This window comes from Ranitomeya imitator, chromosome 4 (assembly GCF_032444005.1).
Source record: "Ranitomeya imitator isolate aRanImi1 chromosome 4, aRanImi1.pri, whole genome shotgun sequence".
Classification (NCBI taxonomy): domain Eukaryota; kingdom Metazoa; phylum Chordata; class Amphibia; order Anura; family Dendrobatidae; genus Ranitomeya; species Ranitomeya imitator.
The window spans coordinates 160,461,809-160,486,242 of record NC_091285.1 but is presented as its reverse complement, the minus strand read 5'-3'; the positions used below and the strand labels follow the sequence as shown (position 1 = coordinate 160,486,242).

At 42.7% G+C, this 24,434-nt stretch overlaps 1 protein-coding gene across 2 annotated transcripts in view; it reads right to left on the bottom strand.

The window, feature by feature from the left end:
* The window catches only part of SH3RF2 (SH3 domain containing ring finger 2), a 229,990-nt gene that overhangs the window by 203,561 nt on the left and 1,995 nt on the right, over nt 1-24,434 (bottom strand). For both annotated transcript variants that reach the window (XM_069764064.1, XM_069764066.1), the window contains exon 2: nt 19,089-19,520. In XM_069764064.1, coding sequence (XP_069620165.1) covers nt 19,089-19,466 — 378 coding nt within the window. In that variant the 5' untranslated portion in view covers nt 19,467-19,520. The remainder of the gene's footprint in view (nt 1-19,088; nt 19,521-24,434) is intronic.

The window sequence follows — 24,434 nt, the reverse complement described above, 5'->3', positions numbered from 1 at the left end:
CTATCCCTGCTTCTGACAAAGCGGCAGCAACCTCTCCCTAAGCTCAGATCAGCAGCAGTAAGATGGCGGTCGGCGGGAACGCCTCTTTATAGCCCCTGTGACGTCGCAGACAGCAAGCCAATCACTGCAATGCCCTTCTCTAAGATGGTGGGGACCAGGACCTATGTCATCACGCTGCCCACACTCTGCGTTTACCTTCATTGGCTGAGAAATGGCGCTTTTCGCGTCATTGAAACGCGACTTTGGCGCGAAAGTCGCGTACCGCATGGCCGACCCCGCACAGGGGTCGGATCGGGTTTCATGAAACCCCGACTTAGCCAAAAGTCGGCGACTTTTGAAAATGTTCGACCCGTTTCGCTCAACCCTACTCTCCACCCCATACCCATTTTGTATGGCCTAATGCAGTGTACTTTTCTACAACTACTAAACGAGAGTCGGAAGACCGAAGCAATGGCAAGGAAACCTGGGGAACACCTTAGAGTGTAACACACCCTCTCTCTACACCCCATACCCAATTTGAAGGCCTAATGCAGTGTAGTTTCCAAGAACTACTAAACGAGAGCCGGAAGATCGAAGCTCAGGAAAGGCAACCTGGGGAACACCTTGGAGTGTAACACACCCTCTCGCTACACCCCATACCCAATTTGAAGGCCTAATGCAGCGTAGTTTCCAAGAACTACTAAACGAGAGCCGGAAGATCGAAGCTCAGGAAAGGCAACCTGGGGAACACCTTGGAGTGTAACACACCCTCTCGCTACACCCCATACCCAATTTGAAGGCCTAATGCAGCGTAGTTTCCAACAACTACTAAACGAGAGCCGGAAGATCGAAGCTCAGGAAAGGCAACCTGGGGAACACCTTGGAGTGTAACACACCCTCTCGCTACACCCCATACCCAATTTGAAGGCCTAATGCAGCGTAGTTTCCAACAACTACTAAACGAGAGCCGGAAGATCGAAGCTCAGGAAAGGCAACCTGGGGAACACCTTGGAGTGTAACACACCCTCTCGCTACACCCCATACCCAATTTGAAGGCCTAATGCAGCGTAGTTTCCAACAACTACTAAACGAGAGCCGGAAGATCGAAGCTCAGGAAAGGCAACCTGGGGAACACCTTGGAGTGTAACAAACCCTCTCTCTACACCCCATACCCAATTTGTAGGCCTAATGCAGCGTAGTTTCCGACAACTACTAAACGAGAGCATGAAGATCGAAGCTCAGGAAAGGCAACCTGGGGAACACCTTGGAGTGTAACACACCCTCTCTCTACACCCCATACCCAATTTGTAGGCCTAATGCAGCGTAGTTTCCGACAACTACTAAACGAGAGCCGGAATATCGAAGCTCAGGAAAGGCAACCTGGGGAACACCTTGGAGTGTAACACACCCTCTCTCTACACCCCATACCCAATTTGAAGGCCTAATGCAGTGTAGTTTCCAAGAACTACTAAACGAGAGCCGGAAGATCGAAGCTCAGGAAAGGCAACCTGGGGAACACCTTGGAGTGTAACACACCCTCTCGCTACACCCCATACCCAATTTGAAGGCCTAATGCAGCGTAGTTTCCAACAACTACTAAACGAGAGCCGGAAGATCGAAGCTCAGGAAAGGCAACCTGGGGAACACCTTGGAGTGGAACACACCATCTCTCTACACCCCATACCCAATTTGAAGGCCTAATGCAGAGTAGTTTCCAAGAACTACTAAACGAGAGCCGGAAGATCGAAGCTCAGGAAAGGCAACCTGGGGAACACCTTGGAGTGTAACACAACGTCTCTCTACACGACGGAAGGGCTGATTCTTAGGAAGGAAGGCTGTTGGAAATAAGCATTGCGCGTCCGAGGGTGATTATATTCTTATTAGGTATATACTCACCCTCGGACGCGCCCTGCTTCTTTATTTGGAATGAATGTTTATTTGCAATGTGGTGTTGACTTTCTCTATTATTTTGGTAATTAATGATTTTATTATTTTCATTATTTTGCATCTTCTCGGCAATAATATAAAGAAGACGCGACAGGACAACACTCGGTGGATGCCATATGTGTGTTTTCAATTTAAAAAAACTTTCAGTTAACTACTTGCAGGAGAAAGTAATTGTAGCTGGTGGCCATTTTTAGTACTGTACCAGATTAGAGTTGTGTGTTTGTTTTTAATGTTAAAATGTCTGCATTTGATATCTCACCAGTATTTTCTTTTTTATAAGCAAAATACTTATTTTTATATTTTCTGATGTTGGTTCCAGGGGTACACGGCCAGCAGTGCCCTGGTCAGTGTAGTAGTAGTTGAAAGAATGGACCGCAGACAGGCATCGAAGGCCTAAAATAATAACACATGGCTGTAGGCAATTTTAAATTGGTTCCAGGGGTACACGGGCAGCAGTGGTGTGGTCAGTGGAGGCCTAGTGGAAGGAGTGACCGCAGACAGGCATCGAAGGCCTAAAATAATAACACATGGCTGTAGGCAATTTTAAATTGGTTCCAGGGGTACACGGACAGCAGTGACCTGGTCAGTGTAGTAGTAGTTGAAAGAATGGACCGCAGACAGGCATCGAAGGCCTAAAATAATAACACATGGCTGTAGGCAATTTTAAATTGGTTACAGGGGTACACGGACAGCAGTGACCTGGTCAGTGTAGTAGTAGTTGAAAGAATGGACCGCAGACAGGCATCGAAGGCCTAAAATAAAAAAATTGGGCTGGCTGTAGGCAATTTTAAATTGGTTCCAGGGGTACACGGGCAGCAGTGGTGTGGTCAGTGGAGGCCTAGTGGAAGGAGTGACCGCAGACAGGCATCGAAGGCCTAAAATAATAACACATGGCTGTAGGCAATTTTAAATTGGTTCCAGGGGTACACGGACAGCAGTGACCTGGTCAGTGTAGTAGTAGTTGAAAGAATGGACCGCAGACAGGCATCGAAGGCCTAAAATAAAAAAATTGGGCTGGCTGTAGGCAATTTTAAATTGGTTCCAGGGGTACACGGGCAGCAGTGACCTGGTCAGTGTAGTAGTAGTTGAAAGAATGGACCGCAGACAGGCATCGAAGGCCTAAAATAAAAAAATTGGGCTGGCTGTAGGCAATTTTAAATTGGTTCCAGGGGTACACGGGCAGCAGTGACCTGGTCAGTGTAGTAGTAGTTGAAAGAATGGACCGCAGACAGGCTTAGAAGGCCTAACATAACAAACTTGGGCTGGCTGTAGGCACTTTTAAATTGGTTCCAGGGGTACACGGGCAGCAGTGGTCTGGTCAGTGGAAGTCTAGTGGAAGGAGTGACCGCAGACAGGCTTCCAAGGCCTAACATAACAAACTTGGGCTGGCTGTAGGCACTTTTAAATTGGTTCCAGGGGTACACGGGCAGCAGTGGTCTGGTCAGTGGAAGTCTAGTGGAAGGAGTGACCGCAGACAGGCTTCCAAGGCCTAACATAACAAACTTGGGCTGGCTGTAGGCACTTTTAAATTGGTTCCAGGGGTACACGGGCAGCAGTGGTCTGGTCAGTGGAAGTCTAGTGGAAGGAGTGACCGCAGACAGGCTTCCAAGGCCTAACATAACAAACTTGGGCTGGCTGTAGGCACTTTTAAATTGGTTCCAGGGGTACACGGGCAGCAGTGGTGTGGTCAGTGGAGGCCTAGTGGAAGGAGTGACCGCAGACAGGCATCGAAGGCCTAAAATAATAACACATGGCTGTAGGCAATTTTAAATTGGTTCCAGGGGTACACGGACAGCAGTGACCTGGTCAGTGTAGTAGTAGTTGAAAGAATGGACCGCAGACAGGCATCGAAGGCCTAAAATAATAACACATGGCTGTAGGCAATTTTAAATTGGTTACAGGGGTACACGGACAGCAGTGACCTGGTCAGTGTAGTAGTAGTTGAAAGAATGGACCGCAGACAGGCATCGAAGGCCTAAAATAAAAAAATTGGGCTGGCTGTAGGCAATTTTAAATTGGTTCCAGGGGTACACGGGCAGCAGTGGTGTGGTCAGTGGAGGCCTAGTGGAAGGAGTGACCGCAGACAGGCATCGAAGGCCTAAAATAATAACACATGGCTGTAGGCAATTTTAAATTGGTTCCAGGGGTACACGGACAGCAGTGACCTGGTCAGTGTAGTAGTAGTTGAAAGAATGGACCGCAGACAGGCATCGAAGGCCTAAAATAAAAAAATTGGGCTGGCTGTAGGCAATTTTAAATTGGTTCCAGGGGTACACGGGCAGCAGTGACCTGGTCAGTGTAGTAGTAGTTGAAAGAATGGACCGCAGACAGGCATCGAAGGCCTAAAATAAAAAAATTGGGCTGGCTGTAGGCAATTTTAAATTGGTTCCAGGGGTACACGGGCAGCAGTGACCTGGTCAGTGTAGTAGTAGTTGAAAGAATGGACCGCAGACAGGCTTAGAAGGCCTAACATAACAAACTTGGGCTGGCTGTAGGCACTTTTAAATTGGTTCCAGGGGTACACGGGCAGCAGTGGTCTGGTCAGTGGAAGTCTAGTGGAAGGAGTGACCGCAGACAGGCTTCCAAGGCCTAACATAACAAACTTGGGCTGGCTGTAGGCACTTTTAAATTGGTTCCAGGGGTACACGGGCAGCAGTGGTCTGGTCAGTGGAAGTCTAGTGGAAGGAGTGACCGCAGACAGGCTTCCAAGGCCTAACATAACAAACTTGGGCTGGCTGTAGGCACTTTTAAATTGGTTCCAGGGGTACACGGGCAGCAGTGGTCTGGTCAGTGGAAGTCTAGTGGAAGGAGTGACCGCAGACAGGCTTCCAAGGCCTAACATAACAAACTTGGGCTGGCTGTAGGCACTTTTAAATTGGTTCCAGGGGTACACGGGCAGCAGTGGTCTGGTCAGTGGAAGTCTAGTGGAAGGAGTGACCGCAGACAGGCTTCCAAGGCCTAACATAACAAACTTGGGCTGGCTGTAGGCACTTTTAAATTGGTTCCAGGGGTACACGGGCAGCAGTGGTCTGGTCAGTGGAAGTCTAGTGGAAGGAGTGACCGCAGACAGGCTTCCAAGGCCTAACATAACAAACTTGGGCTGGCTGTAGGCACTTTTAAATTGGTTCCAGGGGTACACGGGCAGCAGTGGTCTGGTCAGTGGAAGTCTAGTGGAAGGAGTGACCGCAGACAGGCTTCCAAGGCCTAACATAACAAAATTGGGCTGGCTGTAGGCACTTTAAATTGGTTCCAGGGGTACATGGGCAGCAGTGTATGGTCAGTGGAAGTCTAGTGGAAGGAGTGACGGCAGACAGTCTTCGAAGGCCTAACATAACAAAATTGGGCTGACTGTAGGCACTTTTAAATTGGTTCCAGGGTAACACGGCCAGCAGTGGCCTGGTCAGTGTAGTAGTTGTAGAAAGAAGGGACCGCAGACAGGCTTCGAAGGCCTAACATAACAAAAATGTCAAAACAATGGTATTGTCAGTGCCAGGCATTGAAGGATGTCAGCGGCTAGACTACACATTGGTGAAGCTGTGAGAGATAATTTTGCTAGTGGTAGAGCACTGTTTGAGCTGGGGGGGGGAACTGTCTTGTGGCCGGCGGTACAGGCACAGGGCCCCTCATATTACAACGGTGTGTCTGACGTTGGGTGCGCACCACCACCGCCAGAGACACTTTATTGTACTATGAGGGACCCAGTGGCAGTGCCGTCGACCAAAAGCGGCCACACCCACCTCTTCAGACAAACAGCACTCTCAAGGGTCCAAGCGCAAAGTGGCGATAGCACGGCCCCGTGTGGGGAGTTTGGCCATTTCGTGAGGTGGAAACATGTCGTATGCTGGACAATCAGGTGAAGAAAATTACGAGATTGGAAAAGTCATTCAGAATAGTAGGCAAGACCTTTTCATAGGAAAGCTAGGTGTCAGCCGGGCAGGGTGGGGCAAAAGATTTTGAAATCCAGTTGTGGTTCATTTTAATGAAGGTTAGATCATCTACATTTTGGGTAGCCAGACGAGTCCTTTTTTCTGTTAGTATTGAACCTGCAGCACTGAATACTCTTTCTGATAGGACACTAGCTGCCGGGCAAGCAAGCTCCTGCAATGCATATTCTGCCAATTCTGGCCAGGTGTCTAATTTGGATGCCCAGTAATCAAATGGGAATGACGGTTGAGGGAGAACGTCGATAAGGGATGAAAAATAGTTTGTAACCATACTGGACAAATGTTGTCTCCTGTCACTTTGAATTGATGCTGCAGTACCTGTCCTGTCTGCGGTCATAGAAAAATCACTCCACAACCTGGTCAGAAAACCCCTCTGTCCAACGCCACTTCTGATTTCTGCCCCTCTAACACCTCTGGTCTGCTGGCCCCTGGAGCTCGTGTGAGAACGATCACGGGCGCTGTGTGCAGGGAATGCCAGAAGCAAACGGTCAACAAGAGTTGATTGTTTTGTTGCTAATATTAGTTCCAAGTTCTCATGTGGCATAATATTTTGCAATTTGCCTTTATAGCGAGGATCAAGGAGGCAGGCCAACCAGTAATCGTCATCGTTCATCATTTTTGTAATGCGTGTGTCCCTTTTGAGGATACGCAAGGCATAATCCGCCATGTGGGCCAAAGTTCCCGTTGTCAAATCTGCGGTTGTGCTTGGTTGAGGGGCAGTTGCAGGCAAATCTACGTCACTTGTGTCCCTCAAAAAACCAGAACCCGGCCTTGCCACGCCACCAATTTCCCGTGCCCCCGGGAAAGCTTCCTCATTAAAAATATACTCATCCCCATCATCCTCCTCATCCTCCACCTCCTCTTCGCCCGGTACCTCGTCATGTACACTGCCCTGACCAGACAATCGCTGACTGTCATCAAGGCTTTCCTCTTCCTCTGGTGCAGACGCCTGATCCTTTATGTGCGTCAAACTTTGCATCAGCAGACGCATTAGGGGGATGCTCATGCTTATTATGGCGTTGTCTGCACTAACCAGCCGTGTGCATTCCTCAAAACACTGAAGGACTTGACACATGTCTTGAATCTTCGACCACTGCACACCTGACAACTCCATGTCTGCCATCCTACTGCCTGCCCGTGTATGTGTATCCTCCCACAAAAACATAACAGCCCGCCTCTGTTCGCACAGTCTCTGAAGCATGTGCAGTGTTGAGTTCCACCTTGTTGCAACGTCTATGATTAGGCGATGCTGGGGAAGGTTCAAAGAACGCTGATAGGTCTGCATACGGCTGGAGTGTACAGGCGAACGGCGGATATGTGCGCAAAGTCCACGCACTTTGAGGAGCAGGTCGGATAACCCCGGATAACTTTTCAGGAAGCACTGCACCACCAGGTTTAAGGTGTGAGCCAGGCAAGGAATGTGTTTCAGTTGGGAAAGGGAGATGGCAGCCATGAAATTCCTTCCGTTATCACTCACTACCTTGCCTGCCTCAAGATCTACAGTGCCCAGCCACGACTGCGTTTCTTGCTGCAAGAACTCGGACAGAACTTCCGCGGTGTGTCTATTGTCGCCCAAACACTTCATAGCCAATACAGCCTGCTGACGTATGCCAGTAGCTGCCCCATAATGGGAGACCTGGTGTGCAACAGTGGCAGGTGCGGATGGAGTGTTTGTGCGACTGCGGTCTGTGGACGAGCTCTTGCTTCTGCAGGAGGACGAGGAGGAGGAGGAGGAGGGGGTGCGAACGGCTACAGACAACTGTTTACTAGACCGTGGGCTAGGCAGAACTGTCCCAAACTTGCTGTCCCCTGTGGACCCTGAATCCACCACATTTACCCAGTGTGCCGTGATGGACACGTAACGTCCCTGGCCATGCCTACTGGTCCATGCATCTGTTGTCAGGTGCACCTTTGTGCTCACAGATTGCCTGAGTGCATGGACGATGCGCTCTTTAACATGCTGGTGGAGGGCTGGGATGGCTTTTCTGGAAAAAAAGTGTCGACTGGGTAGCTCGTAGCGTGGTACAGCGTAGTCCATCAGGTCTTTGAAAGCTTCGCTTTCAACTAACCGGTAGGGCATCATCTCTAACGAGATTAGTCTAGCTATGTGGGCGTTCAAACCCTGTGTACGCGGATGCGAGGCTAAGTATTTCCTTTTTCTAACCATAGTCTCATGTAGGGTGAGCTGGACTGGAGAGCTGGAGATCGTGGAACTAGCGGGGGTGCCGGTGGACATGGCAGACTGAGAGACGGTGGGAGATGGTATTGTTGCCGCCGGTGCCCTAGATGCAGTGTTTCCTACTACGAAACTGGTGATTCCCTGACCCTGACTGCTTTGGCCTGGCAAAGATACCTGCACAGATACAGCAGGTGGTGCGCTAAATGGTGGTCCTACACTGCCGGAAGGGATGTTGCGTTGATGACTAGCTTCATTGGCCGAGGGTGCAACAACCTTAAGGGACGTTTGGTAGTTAGTCCAAGCTTTCAAATGCATGGTGGTTAAATGTCTATGCATGCAACTAGTATTGAGACTTTTCAGATTCTGACCTCTGCTTAAGGAAGTAGAACATTTTTGACAGATGACTTTGCGCTGATCAATTGGATGTTGTTTAAAAAAATGCCAGACTGCACTCTTTCTAGCATCGGATACCTTTTCAGGCATTGCAGACTGAGCTTTAACCGGATGGCCACGCTGTCCTCCACCAGGTTTTGGCTTTGCCACGCGTTTTGGGCAAGATACGGGCCCGGCAGATGGAACCTGTGGCGATGTTGATGCCTGCTGCGGCCCCTCCTCCTCCTCTGCTTCAGAACTGCTGCCGCCTGCACCCTGTTCCCCCAATGGCTGCCAATCGGGGTCAAGAACTGGGTCATCTAATAACTCTTCTTGTACCTCCTGCGCAACTTCGTCTGTGTCACCGTGTCGTTCGGTGGTATAGCGTTCGTGATGGGGCAACATAGTCTCATCAGGGTCTGATTCTTGATCAGCACCCTGCGAGGGCAATGTTGTGGTCTGAGTCAAAGGACCAGCATAGTAGTCTGGCTGTGGCTGTGCGTCAGTGCACTCCATGTCAGATTCAATTTGTAATGGGCATGGACTGTTAACTGCTTCACTTTCTAAGCCAGGGACGGTATGTGTAAAGAGCTCCATGGAGTAACCCGTTGTGTCGCCTGCTGCATTCTTCTCTGTTGTTGTTTTTGCTGAAGAGGACAAGGAAGTGACTTGTCCCTGACCGTGAACATCCACTAACGACGCGCTGCTTTTACTTTTACCAGTTTCACGAGATGAGGCAAAAGAGCTAGAGGCTGAGTCAGCAAGATAAGCCAAAACTTGCTCTTGCTGCTCCGGCTTTAAAAGCGGTTTTCCTAATCCCAGAAAAGGGAGCGTTCGAGGCCTTGTGTAGCCGGACGACGAACCTGGCTCCACAGCTCCAGACTTAGGTGCAATATTTTTTCCCCCACGACCACCTGATGCTCCACCACTACCACTACCCTCATTACCAGCTGACAATGAACGCCCCCGGCCACGACCTCTTCCACTAGACTTCCTCATTGTTTTAAAAACGTAACCAAACTAACGTTATTTGTTGCAGTCACACAACTTACACGGTGAGCTATAACTTCAGTATGATTTAGCTACCCCTTTACAGGTTGGTGAGACCACAGCGAAAATCAGGCCCAATGTTACACACTCTTTTTTTGGTGGCTGCAAATTAGAGAGATGCCCCACACGCAGGACTGTCACTGAAGCACAAATGTTAATATTAATGTCACACTATTATTTTTTTTTTATTTTTATTTTTTTCAGGAACACTTTAGAAACCCCCCCAAAAAAAAAAAATAGATTTTTGCAGGGAGAATTTAGAAAACAAATGTAACAAACTATATGCTTTCTATGGGCCACTGAGTGAGAGATGACGCACACAGGAATCAGGAGTGGCACACAAGCCCAGAGGCCAATATTTTTCTACCAATGATTGATGGAGTTATTTTCTCTGGTAGATTTTGGAACCCAAATCAAGGAAAAAAAATGTAGGCTTTCTATGGACCACAATTGGAGAGAGAGAGAGAGAGATGGCACACCCAGGAGTCAAGACTGGCACACAAGCAGAAAGGCCAATATTAATCTCCCATTTTTTTTTTTTGGTTGTTTTTTTTTTTTTTTTTTTCAGGGAGACTTTAGAAAAAAAAATAATAAAAAAAATATGATTTTATCAGGAAGAATTTAGAAACCAAATAAAATAAAATGATTTTTTCAGGGAGAATTTATAAAACAAATAAAACCAAAAATAGGCGTTCTATGGCCCACTGACTGAGAGATGACGCACCCAGGAGTCAAGACTGGCACACAAGCAGAAAGGCCAATATTAATCTCCCACTGTTTTTTTTGGTTGTTTTTTTTTTTTTTTTTTCAGGGAGACTTTAGAAAAAAAAATAATAAAAAAAATATGATTTTATCAGGAAGAATTTAGAAACCAAATAAAATAAAATAATTTTTTCAGGGAGAATTTAGAAAACAAATAAAACCAAAAATAGGCGTTCTATGGCCCACTGACTGAGAGATGACGCACACAGGAGTCAGGAGTGGCACACAAACCCAGAGGCCAATATTTTTCTACCAATGATTGATGTAGTTATTTTCTCTGGTAGATTTTAGAACCCAAATCAAGGAAAAAAAAATATAGGCTTTCTATGGACCACAATTGGAGAGAGAGAGAGAGAGAGAGAGAGAGAGAGAGAGATGGCACACCCAGGAGTCAAGACTGGCACACAAGCAGAAAGGCCAATATTAATCTCCCACTGTTTTTTTGGTTGTTTTTTTTTTTTTTTTTTCAGGGAGACTTTAGAAAAAAAAATAATAAAAAAAATATGATTTTATCAGGAAGAATTTAGAAACCAAATAAAATAAAATGATTTTTTCAGGGAGAATTTAGAAAACAAATAAAACCAAAAATATGCGTTCTATGGCCCACTGACTGAGAGAGAGAGAGAGATGGAACGCTTAGTACTGGCACACAAGCCCAAAGGGCAATATTAATCTCCCTTTTTTTTTCCAGGGAGAATTTCTGAAACCCAAAAAAAAAATAAAATAGGCTTTCTATGGCCCACTATTTGTGAGAGAGATGGGACGCTCAGGACTGGCACAGATGGCACGCTCAGGACTGGCACAGAAGCCCAGAGGCCAATATTAATCTCCCTTTTTTTCTGGGAGAATTTATAAAACCAAAAAAATATTTAAATAGGCTTTCTATGGCCCACTATTTGTGAGAGAGATGGCACGCTCAGGACTGGCACAGATGGCACGCTCACAACTGGCACACAAGCCCAGAGGCCAATATTAATCTCCCTTTTTTCAGGGAAAATTTATAAAACAAAAAAAAAAATTAAATAGGCTTTCTATGGCCCACTATTTGTGAGAGAGATGGCACGCTCAGGGCTGGCTGGCACAGATGGCACGCTCAGGACTGGCACACAAGCCCAGAGGCCAATATTAATCTCCCTTTTTTTCTGGGAGAATTTATAAAACCAAAAAAATATTTAAATAGGCTTTCTATGGCCCACTATTTGTGAGAGAGATGGCACGCTCAGGACTGGCACAGATGGCACGCTCACAACTGGCACACAAGCCCAGAGGCCAATATTAATCTCCCTTTTTTCAGGGAAAATTTATAAAACAAAAAAAAAAATTAAATAGGCTTTCTATGGCCCACTATTTGTGAGAGAGATGGCACGCTCAGGGCTGGCACAGATGGCACGCTCAGGACTGGCACACAAGCCCAGAGGCCAATATTAATCTCCCTTTTTTTCAGGGAGAATTTATAAAACCAAAAAAAAAAATAAATAGGCTTTCTATGGCCCACTATTTGTGAGAGAGATGGCACACTCAGGACTGGCACACAAGCCCAAAGGCCAATATTAATCTCCCACTGTATTTTTATCAGGGAGAATTTATACACCCCACAAAAAAAATACAGAAAAATGAAAAGGCTTTCTATGGCCCACTATGTGAGAGAGATGGCACACACAGGGATGGCACTCTAGCAGAAATGCCAAATTGCCAATCTTAATCTCCCACCAAAAAAAAAAAAAAAAAAAAACAGGGAATGTCCTACAATTACTATCTCCCTGCCTGCAGTAATCTCAGCCAGGTATGGCAGGCAGCTACTATCTCCCTGCCTGCAGTAATCTCAGCCAGGTATGGCAGGCAGCAATAAGGAGTGGACTGATGCACAAATGAAATAAAAAGTGTGGACAAACAAAAAAGATAGCTGTGCAGAAAGGAAGGAACAAGAGGATTTGTGCTTTGAAAAAAGCAGTTGGTTTGCACAGCGGCGTACACACAGCAATGCAGCTATCAGGGAGCCTTCTAGGGCAGCCCAATGAGCTACAGCGCTGAGGGGAAAAAAAAAAAAAAAAAAAATTCCACTGTCCCTGCACACCGAGGGTGGTGTTGGACAGTGCAAATCGCTGCAGCACAAGCGGTTTTGTGGTTAATGGACCCTGCCTAACGCTATCCCTGCTTCTGACAAAGCGGCAGCAACCTCTCCCTAAGCTCAGATCAGCAGCAGTAAGATGGCGGTCGGCGGGAACGCCTCTTTATAGCCCCTGTGACGTCGCAGACAGCAAGCCAATCACTGCAATGCCCTTCTCTAAGATGGTGGGGACCAGGACCTATGTCATCACGCTGCCCACACTCTGCGTTTACCTTCATTGGCTGAGAAATGGCGCTTTTCGCGTCATTGAAACGCGACTTTGGCGCGAAAGTCGCGTACCGCATGGCCGACCCCGCACAGGGGTCGGATCGGGTTTCATGAAACCCCGACTTAGCCAAAAGTCGGCGACTTTTGAAAATGTTCGACCCGTTTCGCTCAACCCTAACCCTTATAACTCCCTAACAAAAAAAAATTTTGGTTCCAAAATTATGCTGATGTAAAGTAGACATGTGGGAAATGTTACTTATTAAGTATTTTGCGTGACACATCTCTCTGATTTAAGGGCATAAAAATTTAAAGTTGGAAAATTGCAAAATTTTCTAAATTTTCGCCAAATTTCCGTTTTTTTCACAAATAAATGCAAGTTATATTGAATAAATTTTACCACTACCATGAAGTACAATATGTCATGAGAAAACAATGTCAGAATCACCGGGATCCGTTAAAGCGTTCCAGAGTTATAACCTCATAAATGGACAGTGGTCAGAATTGTAAAAATTGGCCCGGTCATTAACGTGCAAACCACCCTCGGGGCTTACGGGGTTAACAGATGACAGATCTAGGTGGGTATTTTTTTGTGGATTGAGTGGAAGCTTTCTTTGTGAACTTTTTACATAACATTTTGAGTTACCTTTATTCCGTGCCATGTGCTGAGCACTTAAATTTGGTTTCAATCTAAATCTCCCAATGACATGATTCAGATGAAATCCTGACAGATCCAATAAGTAATGTGGCAACAGAGTTACTCTGGACTCTGTCTGGCCTCTGTTCATTGGTGTCCTTCTTTTCAGAAGTGCACAAAACTGTGAGCTGACCGTGCTTTTAAGCACGCTTAAAAAAGCTGGACACCACTGGATCATAAGCCAGAGAGCATCCACAGTGTCTCAATCTGCCTCATTATAGCGCATCTTCCACAGAGGATTCCGTCTGAATCACGTATATCAGAAATTTCCATGTAAACCCTTAGCGTAGAGCGCAGGATAAATGTGAACCATTCCTTTCTGTGATTTTTGGTAGACAGAATACACAAATCAACAGCAAGTCAAGAATTGGTTTTATTTATTATTTACACCGTTCCTTTCTGTGAATTTTGGGAGACAGAATACACAAATCAACAGCAAGTCAAGAATTGATTATAGTTATTTTTTACACCATTCCTCGTGCGGTATAAGTGATTATACAACTTTATTTTTTGCGTCGGTGTGATTACAGCGCTAACAGACTTATAGAGGTTTTTACTTTTGGCTGCTATCACACACTAAAAGATGTTTTTTCTGCAAAAACTAGTTTTTACATCGCTATATATTCAGAGCTATAATTTTAGTATATTTCTGTTGCCGGAGTCATGTTATGGCTTGTTTTTTGCAAGACGAGTTGATGCTTTTATTGGTACCATTTTCGGGCACATGACATTTTTTGATCGCTTTCTATTCCGATTTTTGTGAGGCAGAATGAACAAAACCCAGCATTCCAGAGATACACCAATTATACAATTTGTTTTTATGCTTTGCCACTTTTACACAATAAAAACGTTTTCATAGAAAAAATAATTGTTTTTGCATCAGTGTATTCTGAGAGCTGTAGCTTTTTTTTCCACTAATGGAGCTGATTGGTGGCTAGATTTATTGCAGGACATGATGGTGTTTTCAGCTATGCCATTTTTACCTACATTCGTATTATGATAGCGTTTTATTCCATTTTTAGTTCGGCGGTATGATGAAAAAGCATAGTTTTTGGCTTAATTTTTTTTTAAGCATTCACAGAAGGGGTTAACTATAGTAACAGTTTTATGGATCAGGTCATTCCGGATATGGTAATATCAAATATGTGTACTTTTTTTGCTTATTTTTATAGAAAAATACATATTTGCGAGTATAATATTTCCATTTTGTTCTTATTTTGTGATTATTTACAAAAATATTTTTATTATTTTTTTACCTATTAATTCTTTCATTTGAGAAATCACTTGCATGCACTTTTTCATATATGTGTTTTGAAAATAACGTATATATGGATACATGAGGTATTACATAATATGGCATAATAACACATAGATGTGTATTCCTACAGGATATATGAAAACATGCCTAAATCTGCTACTATTTATTAGTATTATTTCTACCTTTTCCACATGGGCATATTAGATGCCATCTAGCTGCTTACATGTATATTCAACTGATTTTTTGAGTGGTTTGATACCAATTCGAAATCTTTTTTAATATTGACCTCATGATTAGTTCTCAGCATGACTTCTCTTTTTTATCTGTTTTTATGTATCTGTTAATTGTTTTAATTAAATTGTGTTTCGTATTATTTTTGTCTATAGGAGTATTTATGTAGGTTTTGTTGAAAGTTTATGCTCCCTTTTACACATATGACCCTTTTGGTTCCATAAGGTTGCACAGCACCAAAAACAAAATCAGAAACATAGATCCGTAGCTTTCTCTAGCTGCTAACTAAACAGAATAGACCCTGACTACTTCAGACACCGCTGAGCTAGCCCCAGTTTGGTCAAACAAAACTGCTATTGTCCATGGCAACCACTCATACTTGTGGTTTGGTGCACACGGCCTGTACAGACTTTTCCTAGAGAGATTCTGGCTGGTCTCTCTCTTCAGCTCCTAGACACATCTAATCTGCTCAGATCCCTCAGCAGACTGACTTAGATGAACACCCAACCTAGCTTTATGCAGAGCTAGCCAGGTAGACCTAATCAGACTCTATATACATACACACACAAGAAAAATAAACAGCGCTCCAAGGATGTAAAGTAGTTTATTTACCCATGTGCAAAAATAGAAGCATTTTGGCTCACATACAACTGAGCTTTTGCCAAGCCTGTATGAGAGCATTTGTCCAGCTCAGTGGTACCCGAGCCAACATGTTGCCATTTTTGCACATGGGCAAATAAACTACTGTTAGAATGACATTGAATTGTTGCAGTGCTGCCTATTTTTCTTGGATTAGTTTCTCAAAGTTGTTTTGGTAAAAACTAATGGGCGTGCACCAACTGCTATTCTGGATGAGTGCTGCTTTATATATACACACAGTATGTATAATACATACAATTTTGTATATATTTAATACAATGCATAATTAATCTTGGGCTGACTGCAATTATTTTAATAATTCTAGTGATTAATACATTAATAATAAAGCATATCGGTATTTTTTTCATATCTTCATAGTTGAATAGGAGTTCATGATTAGACATAGAAGATGTTTCCCTGACTAACACAAATTAATTTAATGAAGTAAAAGTTTCAGGGGCCCTCAAATTGTCACATAATTAGGCTGTTTCCACAATAAAATAAAGAAAATGCTAAATAACTAAATTTTACTGATAGCTTGGTATGCCACAAGCACAATATGAAGCATAACACAATCTATAAAAAAAACTGAAGTTGAAAAGAGGATAGCTTCTACAAATGGATAATGATCCTAAACACAAGTCAAAATCCACAAAAGACTATCTCAAAAGGCAAAGGCACAAGCTGAAGGTTTTACAATGGCCCTCACAGTCTCCTGATCAGAACATCATTGAACATCTTTGGCAGGACCTCTAAATAGCAGTGCATGCAAGACAACCCAGGAATCTCACAGAACTGGGAGAATTTACCAAGGAACAATGGATGATAATCCTTCAGATAAGAATTGAAAGACTCTGGGCTGGCAACAAAAAGCATTTAAAAGTTGTCATACTTGCAAAAAGGAGTGCTACTAGGTACAACCCACGCAGGATTCCCAAACTTTTGCATCGACCCATTTTCCTTTTTGTAATTTTTAAATTGTAGAAAATGAAAATATATATTTGGTTGGATAAAATACAAAGGAAATGTGCCATCCTTAACTTTAGGCCTTTTAGAGATCATTTCATCTTCAACTTGCTTAACTTTACACAATGACAGTAATTTTGAGCATGGGTGCCAAACTTTTACATGCCACTGTACTTTTTCTAAATTAGTTATTTTAGCCACAATACCTATGCAAGAAAGGCTTGCACACTTCTCAAATAGTGAACTGGAGACAGCGTGACAAATAAGTGCGAAAATTACAAGAAATAACATGATTTCTATTGGCAATGACAAAGTTTTGTAGGTGGGAGAAATGAAGGCGATGATCACCTTATAGACTGACGTAGAACATACAAGACGTTAATATGGTGTAGAGAATGGATCTGAACCCCACCCCCTCCATCCAAGTTTATCTTACAGAGGTGGGGTGACTATGATTCATGAGTATAACATCCCACATTTATTCTTAAGAGAGTAACATAGAATATATTATTTCATCTTCAAAATATTCTAGTCAATGTTTAATATATATTCCCTGCACATTCAGGTGATTTCACCTTCCAAGCACAGACATGTAGAAAGCATAATATCATTTAATGCCTTCGTTTCTGTGAAGTACAGGCCAAATCAAACATACCCTGGCACAGTTCTACAACAGACATTGCCTAACCTGTAAAATAAAAATCAGAGGCAGCAATATCTATATTCAGATGACATTTCCTGTTAATGATTTTCAGTTCCACCATACATCAGGCATACTGACCATTTTCGTTGCGAAGACTATCCTTTAGGAGAGCACTTTTTGATGCTATATTGGGCAGTCGTCTCAGAGTTTTCATGTATATATATATATATATACAGTACAGACCAAAAGTTTGGACACACCTTCTCATTTAAAGATTTTTCTATATTTTCATGACTATGAAAATTGTACATTCACACTGAAGGCATCAAAACTATAAATGAACACATGTGGAATTATATACTTAACAAAAAAGTGTGAAACAACTGACATTATGTCTTATATTCTAGGTTCTTCAAAGTAGCCAACGGGAATGGTCTTCCAACAATCTTGAAGGAGTTCCCAGAGATGCTTAGCACTTGTTGACCCTTTTGCCTTCACTCTGCAGTCCAGCTCACTCCAAACCATCTCGATTGGGTTCAGGTCTGGTGACTGTGGAGGCCAGGTCATCTGGCGTAGCACCCCATCATTCTCCTTCTTGGTCAAATAGCCCTTACACAGCCTGGAGGTGTGTTTGGGATCATTGTCCTGCTGAAAAATAAATGATGGTCCAACTAAGCGTAATGCGGATTGAATAGCATGCCGCTGCAAGATGCTGTGGTAGCCAGGCTGGTTCAGTATGCCTTCAATTTTGAATAAATCCCCAACAGTGTCACCAGCAAAGCACCCCCACACCATCACACCTCCTCCTCCATGCTTCACGGTGGGAACCAGGCATCTAAAGTGCATCCGTTCACCTTTTCTGCGTCGCACAAAGACACGGTGGTTGGAACGAAAGATCTGAAATTTGGACTCGTCAGACCACAGCACAGATTTCCACTGGTCTAATGTCCATTCCTTGTGTTCTTTAGCCCAAACAAGTCTATTCTGCTTGTTGCCTGTCGTTAGCAGAGGTTTCCAAGCAGCTATTTTACCATGAAGGCCTGCTGCACAAAGTCTCCTCTTAACAGTTGTTGTAGAGATGTGTTTGCTGCTAGAACTCTGTGTGGTATTGACCTGGTCTCTAATCTGAGCTGCTGTTAACCTGCGATTTCTGAGGCTGGTGATTCGGATAAACATCCTCAGAAGCAGAGGTGACTCTTGGTTTTCCTTTCCTGGGGCGGTCCTCATGTGAGCCACTTTCTTTGTAGCGCTTGATGGTTTTTGCCACAGCACTTGGGGACACTTTCAAAGTTTTACCAATTTTATCGGACCGACCTTCATTTCTTAAAGTAATGATGGCCACTCATTTTTCTTTACTCAACTGCTTTTTTCTTGCCATAATACAAATTCTAACAGTCTATTCAATAGGACTATCAGCTGTGTATCCTCCAGATTTTTGCACAACACAACTGATGGTCCCAACCCCATTTATAAGGCAAGAAATCCCACTTATTATACCTGACAGGGCACACCTGTGAAGTTAAAACCATTCCCGATGACTACCTCTTGAAGCTCATTAAGAGAATGCCAAGAGTGTGAAAAGCAGTCATCAAAGCACAAGGTGGCTACTATGAAGAACCTAGAATATAAGACATAATTTCAGTTGTTTCACACTTTTTTGTTAAGTATATAATTCCACATGTGTTAATTAATAGTTTTGATGCCTTCAGTGTGAATGTACAATTTTCATAGTCATGAAAATACAGAAAAATCTAAGGGTCCAAACTTTTGGTCTGTACTGTGTATATATATATATATATATATATATATATATATATATATATATATATATATATATATGTATATATATATATATATATATATTTACTGCATATATATATAACTCATCCACATATGTACATACACCATTTTGGTGGCTGAACCAACAACATAGAAAAATAGAGGGATATATTTTACTCAGGTTTTAAATGCCCTAATACCCATTCATGGGAATCAAATTAATCAAGCAGAAGACTAGCATACATTAAGTAATTAAGTATAACTATATACACAATGAAACACATATACAATAAATTCTTCAGCGACTTACCCCTTCTATAGGCATTCTTGTCTTTGGGAACAATCTGTAATGTGATTCTTGATTTGTCTTCTGCTCTCGACCCTTCCGAAAAGAATCCTGGGAAAACAGTCCTCCCACTCTTTGAAAGGAGTTCTTTCTCACCAGGCCTTGCCCACCCCTTATGCCTTCCAGCAGACGGATCAAAAGCAAGTTTGCCGGTAGCTCCTCTATGCTGCACTGTACCGGGGTTCTGCATTCTGGACATCTCAGCTCTTTTCGGGCTTTCAGCATCCTCTGTAAGCATGGCTGACAGAAAGTATGCTGGCATGGTAACACCTTGGCTGTGGCATCCAATTTTCCTAAACAGACTGGGCAGTTCAACAGGTCAAGGACAACCAATTCATCCATGGTAGGCAAGGTTGATTGCTGGATCCCGAAGCTCAAATTTACATGATGTTAGAACTAGAAAGAAATAAGAAAAAATAATCAAGATGTAAATGTGCAGGTGCAGTGCTCACAGCAGACCAGTCCTTAGATATTCAAAGCTCACAGCATTTTCCTGGGGGAGAAATCATTCCCGCAGACGTTACAGAGCAATGCCTCACAAGACATTTGCAGTTGTGCACCTTAGTTTTACAGCTCAGTTCCAAGTGAGTCATTTGTGATTCACAAATGCACTGGGAGCAATAAAATGCTGCTTTCTCATCATCTGTCTATCAGGATCTAAGTTCTCTGCTGCAACAAGTAGCTGGTGCTTACAGGGCGATTCAGGAAACACTGACCTCTCGAACTAGCCGCTGCTTATGGTCAATAGAGTTCACTGATATAAGTGCCAATTTTATTTTGTTTAGACAGATCCTCACTGCAAACACTGTTGTGTTAGTTTTATTCTTATGCATTCACACTGCACCAATACAGTTTACACAGACATATGGAATATGCACATAGCAAACGCTATTCAGAAAGCTGCAACTTCCTGGACCAGATTCATAACTTTGCTGCCTAGTAATGTGGCGACCTTGGTGCAACAAGTAAAACTTACAAGGAATAACACTATTTCTGGTCATTATATGATTTGTATCCTGCATTTTTCATATTTTCCCCTTTGAATTCTTTATTTCTAATAATCTTTATTTTTATTTAATCTTTATTTTTATATAGCGCTAACATATTCCACAGCGCATTACAGTTTTTGCACACTTTATCATCGCTGTCCCCAATGGGGCTCACCATCTGAACTCTGGATTCCCTGTTCATCTGTGATGCTTTATTGCCATTTTCCAAGATGGCATCTATTGCCTCTCCTCTGCTCATGTGATCTGTCTTTCCTGTCTTTATAACCCTGATTTGCCTCCTACTCCTTGCTTGTGTATTCTGCCTTAATCCCTGGCTCTGTGCTGCAAGAGACTGCTCCTCTTCAAAGGATCTGGTTCTGCTCTTCCAGTTAACCCTTCCAGCTCTCAGTAGCAAGCTGTGTGTTTGTTTCTCCGCGTCTGCCTCCACCTGCCCGCTTTGGACACGTAAGCTCAGCCTGCTCCAGCTAACCTAGTTGGTGTACAGTGGCAGCATTCGTGACTGTTCGGGATTTTTTAAGAGACTCACTGCCCTGAACTGTTTTCAGGACTCTTATTCAGAGACTGCCTGCCCTGTTGTGAACTGTGACTCCTGAATGGCTTTTCCTAGTGTGTGCCTTCCCCAAAGAGACTTTTGCCCGCAGCAGTCCTGCGTATTAACTACTTCGCTATCTCCCTGTTTGCTGTGTTATGAACGTTTGCTCACTTACTGCACCTGGGTGTTTTTGTGTGAATACTGACTTGTTACCGTACTTCTGTTCCGTCTCCACATTCTCTCAAGCCACGAGGTTCCTGAGTGTACCACTATAATTGTTACACTACCAATCTAAATTCCCTATCAGCACCCAGAGGAAACCCACACAAACATGGGGAGAACATACAAACTCCTTGCAGATGTTGTACTTGGTAGGATTTTAACCCAGGACTCCATCGCTGCAAGGCTGCAGTTCTTACCACTGAGCCAACGTGCTGCCCCACTCTAATCTGCAATGACTCTAAACTTGGGAGTGGAGACAAACTGCTGTTTTGTCTTCCATACACTGAACACTCAGAAATAGCATTCCTAAACACTTCGTTCTTTAAATAGCACACAGGATGAAGCAGCAGCTTGGAATAAATTATACAGCAGTGCTGAGCAGTGTGGCTGTGAATTCAGCTCTGGGGTAAGGTAAAAGATTTGCTAGAAAGCTCAGAACATAATACTGTGTCTCTCTCTGCTAGTTTTTTCTTATTTATCCTCTCTCCAAAGAAAATAATTGGAGGAATAACCTGACACCCTTCCTATGCTAGCAGTTACTCTTGTCTTGAGCAAGATGGTGTTGAGGATTTCTTTTTTCAGAGTGGATGATAAGTTCAGGAGGCAGGGGGACAAGAAGTGGCTTATAAGTGGAGAAAGTAACATATTTATGCAAAGTTTGTTGAAAGTATAGCTTATAGTTAAGGTATTTTTCCATGAGTAAAAGTACATTTTAATCAATAGAGCTTGGAATATTAATAAGTTTCACAATTGGATGTGTTGAAAAATAATGTTCCTGTGCTGAGATAATCTTATAAATGTGCCCCTACCATGTACTGTGTAATGACCATGCTTGAACATTGTCTGATCATACCACACCTCCTAGGCAGGGGAGGATGCAAAAGAGTACACAGATAGGTCAGCATTGGATCACAAATGATTATTTTTTAATTAAATCAATCGCTATGGCATGAGACTTGGTAGGACTCCATTGCTGACATAGAGACATAAAAAAGCTAGACTGCAGTTTGGCAAATGTACGTGAGTAAACTTCTGGGAAAGCATCTTGTGGACAGATGAGACCAAGACAGAGCTGTTTGGTTAATCACATAATTCTACTGCTTACCAATAATGAATTGAGGCCTACAATGAAAAGAACACAATACCTACAGTCAAGCATGGTGAAGGGTCAAATATGTTTTGGGGTTGTTTTGCTGCCTCTGACACTGAGTGCCTTAACTGTCAGCAAGGCATCATGAAATCTGAAGATTAGCAATGGTTTTTGCATTTCAATGCAGTGCCCAGTGGCAGAAAGCTGGGTTTGTGTCCTAGGTCATGGGTCTTCCAGCAGTACAATTACCCCAAACAAACTTCAAGAAGCACCCAGAAATGGATGTAAACCAAATGCTAGAGATTTTATGAAGTGGCCAGCAATGAGTCAGGATCAGGATTCCCATTAAACACCTGTGGAGAGATCCTAAAATTGCTGTTGGGAGAAGGCACTTTTCAAATAAGAAAGATCTGAGGAAGTGATTAATTGCAGTTATTTATTCCAAAAGGTGTGCAACCAAGCATTACATTGGGGGAGCCAACAATTTTTGTCTGGCCCATATTTAGAGTTTTGTGTGAAATTATGTCCAATTTGCCTATTTTTCAGGTTTTTTTTTGTGTTGTTCCAATACACACAAACAAAATAACCGTGTGTAATTGCAATAATTTTCTGGGAGAAATACCGGTACTTCATTTTCTGGAAAAATGTCAAGTGTGCCAACACTTTCGGCCATGGCTGTATGTAAATATCCCAAATTTCATAAATCTCTTGACCCACATAATAATGCTCTACTCCAATCTAATTCGTTTCACTAGTTTTTTATTTTTCAAATATTTAGTTGCGCTTAATAACACTTGCTCTACATTAATTCACAGTGGATATCAACAAAACAAAAAAGAAAACAAACACACGTACAAACCATATATGAAAATGGGTCATGTAAAAAAATTGATGGCAATCCAGTGAATCATTGCATTTCGGAACCAGACGTTTCACCTTCCTTAACTGCTGCTAGATAGACAGAAACTGGTTAAACATTGCAATTAATTACACGCCTTACCTAATATGATTGTTTACATGTACCACATGCCCACACATAACTAAAATAACGCACAGCGAGCAAACGCAGGCAACATAGTTCAAAGCTTCATCTATATATGTTCAAACCAGGACCGGATGCTTTTTTTTATAGGTATTGCTTACGCACTGTTTGTGTATTGTTCTTGCCTATTAGTTGAAGTGATACATCGATGAAGGGCTGCAACAATATATGTTTCTGTACACAGTGTAATCTCTTGTCTATTGACTATCAATTAAATAAAAAAAGTAGATTATGTCGTATGATGCTTTTTCAATGTATCAATCGGTATAGGAAAAGTGCCCAATAAATTGCAAAAATATTTTTTTTTAGCATTTTATGGGTGCATATGGACATTTTTTAGATATTCACTAGAATCTTAATTGGTACATGTGTTGAACCAATACATGAAATGACATGTCAAAATAGCTATAAAATGCATAATAAAAAAGTAAAATAAAACTAACTTCATGTCAGTCATAGTAAGACTTATAAAGCTGATATCACTGGTACTCTGAAAACAAACCAGGGATATATCAGTATATAAATCATCCTTCATGACAGTGTCACCTGCAACCAAAATGAGCCAAAGCAGATTTAAAAAACTGCTAGGCATACTGTGGAACAAATTATTAAAATCCAATCAGGGAGTGCCAATTTTTCTCATTAGAAGTGACAGAAAGAAGAGATTGGAGTGGTGTCCATATACACACTAGATTGTTGGCGATTCCATTAAAAATAAAAACAGAGATGAATAAATAGGATATGATGAGAAAAAAAAATCTAATATACCCAACCACCTTAGAAAAAAATGACTTTTACAAGCCTGTTTTATTGTAGACCGTAAGGCATGGCGAGAGTGTTTGCTTTCTACAAAAGAACGATAACAGCTACGTAGAGTAAATTAAATATTGGAAATTGGCAAAAGTAGAGCAAATAAAATAATATTCTGGATGGAGATACAAATGCAGAATTGTATTTACTGCTAATACAGCATTCATCAATCCCTACATGTGCTTTGAAAGGTTTCCCTGCAGACATCTCAGTTTCCTGGGACTTAGCATCAATACAATACCGGGATTGTCAATATAAAAGGTTTTTCACTAACTCAACCTAATCCTAATTACATAACGTACAGGACAGGACAAGCCAAGTTACATCATCCTCAACAAACTGAATTATTAATGGACTTCTTCTAAGTTCAATATACCGGTTCGACATATGATCCCTAATGATACTTGCAGTGCTTGATTTTTCTGTATGAAATCAAAATGGTTATAGAGTGAAAATTTACGGGTAGGACCTCAGTAGTTGGTGTTCCCATTTCCCTTGTAGTTCCCAGTTCTTCCCTTTCCTAATCCTCTCCTCCATCCTTACCCCACCTTCTAACCTCCCTTCTATTAGTATTAATTATATTGCTTTGTATCGTATTATAAAA